The sequence below is a fragment of the Lactuca serriola genome, chromosome 9, assembly GCF_051521515.1.
Source record: "Lactuca serriola cultivar US96UC23 chromosome 9, Lser_US96UC23_V15, whole genome shotgun sequence".
In the NCBI taxonomy this organism is placed as follows: domain Eukaryota; kingdom Viridiplantae; phylum Streptophyta; class Magnoliopsida; order Asterales; family Asteraceae; genus Lactuca; species Lactuca serriola.
The window spans coordinates 32,765,123-32,774,716 of NC_136416.1; the positions used below are offsets into that span (position 1 = coordinate 32,765,123).

Genomic DNA, 9,594 nt, shown 5'->3' on the forward strand with positions numbered 1-9,594 from the left:
ATATATTAGGTGACCAATGTCGAGAGCAAATAATGCTATCGCAGTTGTAAACAAAATATATAAATATAAATAAAGAATAAGTAATGCTGTCACTTTAACGTGTCCTTCAATCCCGACTCTTTCCAGTAGTATAAATACAACAGCTTCCCCAATTGCATCACCACCAATCAAACCCTAATTTCTCTCTATTAATTCACCTTTCTTCACTGCTCTCTGCTATTTTTCTCTCAATCAATTTCTTTTGCTCGAAGAAAAATGGCTCAGCTTAGCATTGTGAAGAAGGCATCAGTTCTCGTTGTGGTGGCACTTTCCGCCGCAGCAACCGTGTCAGCTCAGGCGATGGCTCCGGCACCTTCTCCTGACGCCGGAGCAGCATTCTCTCTTCCGACTTCAAGTTTTATGATCGGGACCTCTCTGGTTCTCTCCTTCGTCGCTCTTCTCAGAAACTGATTTTGTTTTTCTGGATCATTCAATGGGATTGATTGCATCTATTATTTATCTGTATACAGAGTTATCGTCATTACATTATTATTCAATGTATGTGTTGGATTAATTCTTTATGTCATCTTGTATTACTGTATGAACTGAGACTATGTTACATAAGAAGATGGATTTGTTTTGAGCTTTTTGGAATGTTTTTTTTTATTATTATTATGTATAAATTATAATGACTAACACATGAAAAAAAGTTAATGACCTGGATGAAACAAACGAAAAAACAAGGGTATTATATAATCATTTCCCATTCTATAATGTTAAGCGGCAAAAGATAGGACTTTTTAACCATAACAGAGTCTTTGGAAAAAAATATTTATCATAATGGTATTACTTTAGATTGAAAAGTAATATTTTTATTTAGAAAAAAAAAAAAACACGTTTTTTGTATTACCTGGGAACGACGAACAGAAAGAAAAAACAAAAAAAAACGTAAACGACAATTAGGGCTCTGGTTGCTGTCGGCTGTCCCACATCCACCATCGCCGGCCACCTGCAGCCTCGTCCATCCGTCGCCGGCGAGCAGACCTGCAACCTCTTCCACGGTTCCACCCTTCCTCCATTCAAGGTATGCGATTATTTTCCGGCTTTTACATAAGGTTAATATTCATCTTTTATTGGTAGTAGCTGTTTAGGGAAAATCGTTTTGTCAGCGGGAGCAATTGATAAATATCCAAAACAATCATGCTTTAATGAGTTGTACTCTTCGCCTTAAGATTGTGTACTTCTATGAATTTAGGTGAAAATCGATTCTGACATTTTGTCTAATCTTTCAACGAAGTTTGAAAAACAAGATTGCTACTGCTTTTCATTATTTGTACATATATCGTTAAATAATTGAAATTACAATTCAAAAAAATCAATTTAAAGAAAATATATAGTAGTTTATTATTGAGCATGATGTTTGATTTTTTGCATGGTTACTTCTATTGTAGGAACTTTTGATAACATATAAATTACTATTGAAAAGTAAGTAATAAATTTGTACGTATTATGATGTTTATGCTTTAACGAAATTGTGTGACAATTTTGTATGTAAATATGAATATTAACCTTATGTAATGGATTATTTTCCTGCTTTTATGTTTGGCAATTCTCTTAAAATTTTGACCCTTCATCAAAAGCCTTGTTAGAAACATTTTTTCTGGTTTTATGTTTCTTCTTCATCATGTTCAAGAATAGGTTAACTGTGTTCCATTGGCCATTTATTCGTAGACGAGAATCATCAATTTTTTTTCTATAATTCTCTTAACATAGATAAAAACCTTATTATCTTTCTTCTCTACCTTTTCAAGTAACCAAGTGTGAAACCTCATAGTCATTGAACCCTGTATGCATCAAACATCACAGCACCATGCTTTTTTGCTCTTTGGTTACATTGGAAATTATATTTATGCCCTTGTTTTGGACAATTTTTAAAGTGTTGTTTCTTTTCAATTAGACAAATGTTATTAAAAGATAGCCATAAATGTTTTCATTTTAATATTATTTATGTTTTGCTACTCATTGATAATTTAATTGAATATTATATGTTGGTGGTATTAAATATGTATGTATGTGTGTAAAACAATGTGAAGACACAAAATATGAAGATGACATGCAAATCAATATTTTTTTTTTTCAATTTGAACTATGTATGTAATATGATTGTTAAAAAAATTAAGAGTAAAATTGTAAAATTTGTTTTTGTTTGTTTTGTAGATGAATTCTATAATAGACATGATTGACAATGAAAATTTTTCTATAATCTCTCAAGTTGCTGTTGTGACTAATGTGATGAATATAGACAATGAAATTGAGTTAAATGAAATATTGGAAGATGAAATTGGAGATAAAGATGATGAGGAAGCATCTTTTGATAATAATGTTGAAGTGCCTTCAACTTTTACTAATATGGAAGGAACAAATTTGACTATTGATGATAATTGGATTGTGACACAATCAACGAGTAATAATGATTTTACGCAAGAGTTGGGAAAAGATTCTTTCAAGGATAAAGAGGAACTTGTTAGAGCAATCAAAATACATAGCATTAGGACACATAGACAATTTGAGGTCATTAAGTCACGCCCAACTATTTGGACTCTAAGATGCAAGTTGTACTTACAATCTGGTTGCAAATGGAGACTTCATGCAAGTAAACGTAAACGTAGTGGTTATTTTGAAATCACATCATATACCGGTCCACACACTTGTTTACACTATAAGCTTTCTCAAGACCATCCAAACCTAGATGCAAGCTTGATTGCTATGGAAACTAGACACCTTATAAAAGAGCAACCTTCTATCAGCATTCCGGCTTTGAGAGCTGAAATAGTTGAAACATTGGGCTATACTCCTTCATATAAGAAGCTTTGGGTTGGGAAGCAAAAAGCAATTGAACATGTGTTTGGAAACTGGGAAGAGTCTTATGTCGCTTTACCAAAATATCTAGGCGCACTTCAAAAGTTCAATCCAGGAACTATAGTTGAATGGTGTGTTTCAAGATCGATTGATGTGAATGAAGTTGAATTTAGGCGTGTTTTTTGGGCTTTTGCTCCCTCTATCAAAGGGTTTCACTATTGTCGACCGGTTATTAACATTGATGGTACACACTTGTATGGAAAATACAAGGGTAAGATGTTGATTGCAATGGGAGTTGATGGTAATAATCAAATTTTGCCACTTGCATTTGCTATTGTAGAAAATGAATCTTATGATACTTGGGATTGGTTTCTTTCTCATGTCAAGAATCATGTGGTAAAAGACCGTGAAGGCATATGTCTAATATCTGATCGTCATGGTGGAATTCTTAAGGCTGTCAATGAGCATGGATCTCCATGGCTAGAGTCACGTGGTTTTCATAGGTATTGTTATATATTTGAAGTATTCTTTTATGACATTTCAATAACTTGCTTCATTAACTTACATTATTTTTTTGAAGGTATTGTTTACGACATTTCATCAGCAACTTTTATGACAAGTTTCGTAATTCAGAATTGAAAGCTTTAGCTTATCGTGCCGGCAGTCAGAATCAAATTCGAAAGTTCAACTACATCATGGAAGAAATTGGGAAGTTAAATCCACGTGCTCGAGAATGGTTGGAGAGTCATCCACTTAATAGATGGACACTTGCACATGATGGTGGAAGGAGATATGGGTTGCTCACAACAAATTTGTCAGAGATTTTCAACAGTGTACTTAAAGGTGCTCATTTTTTACCAATCACAGCTTGTGTGCAACTAACATTCTATAGAATGGTGCATTATTTTGATGTGAGACGTCCTTTAGGATCTAGTTCTCAAGCTAATGGAGATACACATACTCCACATGTTGTTGTAAAACAAGTAGCTTTGATGGCAAAAGCAAGTGCACATTCCTTAAGATCTTTTAACCGAGAAAAAGGTATATTTGAGTTGATAACTCAAAGAGGTCGAAATGTGCAAGTAGTTAATTTGGAACAAAAAACTTGCACATGTGGTAAATGGGAGGCATTTAAATATCCTTGTTCTCATGTCTTGAGTGCATGTGCCAAACTCTCTTTGAATAGTTGGCAATATGTTGATAAATGTTACTCGATTGAATACTATTGTGCTACTTGGGCATCTGAGTTCTCCCCGCTTCCTCATGAAGCGTATTGGCCATAATCACCATTTAATGAATTACTTCCAAATTTAGAACTATTACGAAATAAAAAAGGTCGTCCTCGTTCAACAAGACTAAAAAATGGTATGGATATTAAAGAAGGAAGAAATGTTAATCTTTGTGGAATTTGTAGGCAACCGGGGCATAATCGAAAACGATGTCCGTCTATGCCAAGGTAGTTTAAAAAAATATATTTTTAAGGTATTTGTTGTGATTATTCTCTTATTATTATTTTTTTTTCTTTTTTTACAGGTAAGGATTTGTTACCAGTTCAAGTTCAAGCAAATTGTGTTGTTTTTCTTTTTGTAAGAAACAATGTTGGAGTTGTTTTGTGGTGTTTTTTTTTTTTTTTTTTGTAATAAACTATGTTGAGTTTTTTTTTTACCTTAAAAACATTGTATGTGAATGTTAGAGTTTTTGTACCTTAAAATATCTTGTGTTTTTAATTTATGATGGCTAAAATTTGATGGTCAAAAGGTGGTATAAGAAAAGCGGATATTTAAAAAAAACACAAAAAAAAAAAGATAAAAAAAACGTTATTTAAAAAGAAACAGTAAAAATGTTAATAAAAACTAAAATAAAAGTTGTTATTTAATATATATATATATATATATATATATATATATATATATATATATATAACATTAAAAAGAAGAAATAAAAGAGAAAAAAAGAAAAATAAGGTATTTACAATAAAAAAACTGAAAAGAAAACTGAAAAGTAAAAAAAAATGAAAAAAATACCATTTTGGTAAATATTTTTGAAAGAACCCCAATATGGTAAATATTTTTTCAAAGGACTCTATTATGATTAAAAACTCCAAAAGATAGACATTTTAACATAGGGATTGTTGGCGATTTGTTTGAAAAACCAAGGAAATACCACATTGAAAAAACATATCAGAACATCGCGATGCAAGAAATTTGGTACGTTTGTTGTAATACGGTTTGATCACTTTGACAACCGAAGGTTGACAAAGCCCATCCAAATGACTCTTCAAACATGTTATTGTCATGTAACTCGTGCTGACCTTAGAAGGGATGCAATTAAATGGTGTGTTTGTCAACATCCATTTTTGAGTTTTATAAATTTTTAAGAAAAAACTCAGAATTAAAGAAATTGTTTCATTCTGAGTATGGGCTTAAAGCTTTTATTTTAGAAAAAAAAAAAAAATATATATATATATATATATATATATATATATATATATATATATATATATATATATATATATATATATATATATATATATATATAACCAGAAAACTACTACAAGTAGATTTTAAGAACGTTTAGGTTTAAAGTTATCTTACATAATTCAAAATCTATTTTTGTCCAAAATTCTCTACTAAAACTATAGCTTGGAGATAGTTTTCTTAAACATACCCAAATTTTGAGAAATGGCAAGAAAATAAAATGACTACGGTTTTTTTATAAAGTAAAATATAGCCTACAGTTTAATGTTTTTCTGCCGAACACCAATTAATAAAAACTAGTGTGTGAACCCGTGGTGAACCACGGGTCAAATATTATTTGTTGTTTTTTTGCTAGCGTTTTCTAAATGGTAAACGCATTCAATTATTATTGTTGCGTATTTTACACTTAAGAAGATAGTAAAGGGCGTGCTTTAAATGACATAAAATATATGATAATGCTTCCACTGACTTGAACGGTTGTATAAATATTGTATCTAATATTGTTCTTTTCCATCACATAAGATTATGTTTTATATTTATCATGCACAATTTGTAGAGGGTTTGAGGAGATATGAAACTCTTCTTATTTCTGGAATAACGGACAAGAACATCTTGTACAAGAGAATGCAATGTTCTTGTCAAAAGGGTAATAAGGATGGAAGTTTGTTTCTGTTGGCACGGAAGATCCTAATCATGATTTATGTTTAACATAACATAAAAATAGACATACCTTAGGGAGAAAATTCGTAATTTATTCTAATTTTACAAAAATAGTTGAAAAGATGGAGGACAGGACAGATGATAATGTGTCTGAACTATCGTCTAGAGGAGTATCTATGAGAAAGGCATGTACATGTGAAAAGAATGAGAAAGGCATGTACATGCTATTTTTTATATACAAAAAATGTCAAATTTTCCATGTGATCGACTTCTTGAATTACATGTCAGTTTTGTAATTCTGCAAAGTTTTTTTCTAGTGTTGATGGTTTGTGGTGCACTTGCAATTGATGGATATAGCCTATTGCCCTATCGCTATTTGTTTGATGTAAAGGTTAATATTGCCAATCTTTGTTGAAAATATATGAGGTTATACTTATTTTTCATATACTTTCTTAACACGAATAGCATATTTATTTTACTCCAAGTGTGTCTTTTTCTTTATTTTGTGTCATTAGTTTTGATATTGGTTCACTTGATTGAATTTAAATTACTATCACATGATCTCCATGTTGCTAATTTCCAATTTTTAATTACCAACTTCTCTTCTCCGGTCAGCATGCCTCCAAGATTACAAGATTACTTCATTCCCATATATATATTTTTTTTTCATTTTTTCAGGAAAAAGGGTTATGGGATCATTTTTTCAGGCAAAAAGGGTTATGGGGATGTTTGGTTCAGATACCACCATGTCTCCACACAATGGGCAATGTATAAAGTTGCTTCTGTTAATGTTTACATGTTAATGTTTGCAGAACTTGAACAGCTACTTTGATTACTTGCTATCAGAAGCATAAACAGTTATAGATAAACAGGTTCTTATGTCTTTAGGGAGCCAACACATACAATAAGTTGCAATTATTCTTAGTAGGGGTTTATTTTTCTATGTTAAATGGAGTAATCCCCATTTTGTGGATTATTAGATAATAAAATCAAAAATAAAAAATCATAGGCAAAATAGTCATTTTAATTAAATTTGGTACGGTGAGAGCTAAAAAACGAAGCACAATGACAAAAACCACAAGGACCGTTTATATAATTCACTCTAACTTCAATAATGGAAAACAATCCAAAGTGACAATACATAAAACATTTAAAGAGACCAAAAAAGCTTTGTAACAAAACAAAAATAATTATACATAATTAACAATCAATGAAACAAGTAAAATCCACAATACCAAACAACTATCTTACAAATCACGAAAATGCCATTGAGTTCCACACACACACTAGAGGCTAGAGCTCTTAAAAACTTTACTTATTCTGTTTAGACTTTCTATTATTACCCTTGCGTTTTTCAAGCTTTTCCCTTGCAGCCTCAAATTCTTCTTCACTCGGCTCTTCACTCGGTTGCCCTCCACCGTATTTACTAACTAGAGATGAAAACATCGAATCCAAACGCCCTTTTCTCTCACTTTGTCTTTGTGAAATTATCGCATATAGATCATTTGACTCTTTTTTCGATCTGTTAATAATGATTAATAGTAAGTCTAATGCATGAAAAAATGTAAAAAGAGTATTTTATGACTCACTTCTCCTTAGGACGTAATGAGTTTGTGGGTGGTTTTGTGCTGGACACCTGTTTAGCCCATTTCTGATATGCTTTGGTTGACTTCAACTCTCCTACAATGTAAAAATAAATAAAATAAAGACTTTATGTTATAAAAAAAACTTAATTATTGAACAAAGTAAGAGGTGTTACCTGAAGAAATTGCGTCATCAATGATATCTTTGAATCGATGTGAATCAAGTTTAGGATCTGAACATAGCATGGAACAGAATAGTCTGTTGTGGATATTATTAAAGAGAAGATTTAGAAAATTATTTTGTAACAAAACAAGAAAAAAGGAAATGATTATGTTTATAATATACCTGTTCATGTGACCTTTGTATTTGTTGTAAAGATCAATTAAATCAGTTTTCTCTGATTCAGATCCTCTATAGCTAGCTTCAAACTCTTCAATATCAGTCTCTGTGACCTAATGAACATTTGAATTTTCTACTGTTTTTAGAGATTATATATAAAAATGGGATTTAGAAATGTAAGATTAAATGTAAATCGTTCTGAATTAATAGAACCTTTTTGTACATGGATCTGAAGAAGTCCTTCAAATTTTGAGCCATATCACCAGCAAGATCCTGTTAGTAAATTTAAAACCAACTTTATTAGCAACCAAACAGAGAATCTTGAATTTAAATATAAACTAATAAAATGTAACTGTAATATTGAGAAATACTCACAGCGTCATCGATACAACCAGTTTGATCATAAAGTGCTCGTTTCTCCTCATCACCAAGTATTGATATAACTTTCTGAAGTTGCTGAAATTTTTCTTTAGCATCCTACATGTAGATAAGAACATTAAAAACATGTTAATGATTGTTGGGAGATAATTTGAAATTCGAATTGAGTAAAGTAAATATCAAGTTTACTTCATCATCGGGATTCTTATCGGGATGTAATCTCAGTGCCAACTTGTGGTATGCCTTCTTTATCTCCTGTTGAGTTACTGTTCTTTCAACCCCAAGAATCTGAACACAAGTTCATATTGTAAAGATTAGATTGTGTCTAACTAGCATGAAGGATCAATTTGGGACAAGAGAGCAACGAAAAGAACAATTTGATAAAAAGAATGTCGAGATTCCAGTCGTTATTGATGGTTTGCGTTAGATGGTTTGATTAAAATTGAATATTAACGATGTATTTGACCTAATTATGAACGTGTAAGCAAGTTAATTGATATAATCTTCTTGTTCAAATATGTAATTCAGCAATTGTGGAACTGTGATCATAAATTGTTTTTTTTTTTCACAAATCCAATTACAATTGTAATTGGAAAGGTAAAAGATCGAGTTCTTGAAACAAATTTAGGGTTTAACCGGTTGACTATTTCGGTGTAAAAATCGTAACAGAATGGCATGAATAAAAGCTAATGAATGATGATCAATCAGCTGCAACTGAAATCAAGAATGAAATTTTATCGAAGTTTAGAATCGGATCAGATACCTCATACAAGCTATTATCATTGGATAAAGAGGAAGAGTTGCCTTGATTTTGTTGCTGTTGTTCATCGTCTACTTCCATGTCTTCCTCTTGAACCGAAGAATCCTTGCTTTTACCCATTATGAATGGAAGGTTGTTGATGTAGTTACACTAGCAATCGAAGCAAATGACAGGTATATAGTGAAAGGGGTGCAAGTGAAAGGAATTGTATAATGGGTTCTGAATTGCCAATTTTCCCGCCACAATATCTCTAGCAGTTCAAAGTATTCCCGCCATTGCAACAGGTGATCATTCATCTGGGCCCGTCGAAAGGCGCTCCTATTTAATTTAAACGATTAAGATTTGGAGAACCTCCAGGTCATATTTTGCATAATATTAAAACAAGACAAAACTTCAAAAATGGTCCTTGTGGTTTTCGAAAGTATGAAGTTTAGTCATTAATTTATAAAATCCTTACAGATGGTCCATGTGGTTTCAAAACTTTTAAAAAATAGTCATTTTCATTAACTTCGTTAGCTTTTGGCCGTTACGTGAATGGCATTTCTGTCATTTCACTAC

At 31.6% G+C, this 9,594-nt stretch overlaps 2 protein-coding genes across 2 annotated transcripts; one reads left to right on the forward strand and one right to left on the reverse strand.

Moving 5' to 3' along the window:
* Positions 1-255: 255 nt before the first annotated feature.
* On the forward strand, positions 256-4,121 carry LOC145075513 (uncharacterized). The gene is made up of 3 exons (XM_079021735.1): positions 256-417; positions 2,197-3,341; positions 3,419-4,121. Exons 1-3 carry the CDS (start codon positions 256-258, stop codon positions 4,119-4,121), a joined length of 2,010 nt encoding a protein of 669 aa, XP_078877861.1.
* Positions 4,122-7,124: 3,003 nt separating this feature from the next.
* LOC145077002 (chaperone protein dnaJ 6-like) lies at positions 7,125-9,228 on the reverse strand. The gene is made up of 8 exons (XM_079022783.1): positions 9,040-9,228; positions 8,466-8,564; positions 8,274-8,375; positions 8,112-8,171; positions 7,905-8,011; positions 7,735-7,817; positions 7,565-7,655; positions 7,125-7,497 (listed from the first exon to the last, which is right to left on the reverse strand). Exons 1-8 carry the CDS (start codon positions 9,154-9,156, stop codon positions 7,287-7,289), a joined length of 870 nt encoding a protein of 289 aa, XP_078878909.1. The 5' UTR covers positions 9,157-9,228; the 3' UTR covers positions 7,125-7,286.
* Between the last annotated feature and the right edge of the window lie 366 nt (positions 9,229-9,594).

Bases quoted from the DNA above. Each gene is read 5' to 3' on its own strand.
- LOC145075513 (XM_079021735.1), top strand. From the start codon at position 256: ATGGCTCAGCTTAGCATTGTGAAGAAGGCATCAGTTCTCGTTGTGGTG. The intron at 418-2,196 runs GTTCTCTCCTTC...TTTGTTTTGTAG, and splicing joins TTATGATCGGGACCTCTCTG to ATGAATTCTATAATAGACAT. The intron at 3,342-3,418 runs GTATTGTTATAT...ATTTTTTTGAAG, and splicing joins GAGTCACGTGGTTTTCATAG to GTATTGTTTACGACATTTCA.
- LOC145077002 (XM_079022783.1), bottom strand. From the start codon at position 9,156: ATGGGTAAAAGCAAGGATTCTTCGGTTCAAGAGGAAGACATGGAAGTA. The intron at 8,565-9,039 runs GTATCTGATCCG...ACTTGTGTTCAG, and splicing joins ATGATAATAGCTTGTATGAG to ATTCTTGGGGTTGAAAGAAC. The intron at 8,376-8,465 runs GTAAACTTGATA...ATCTACATGTAG, and splicing joins ATAAGAATCCCGATGATGAA to GATGCTAAAGAAAAATTTCA.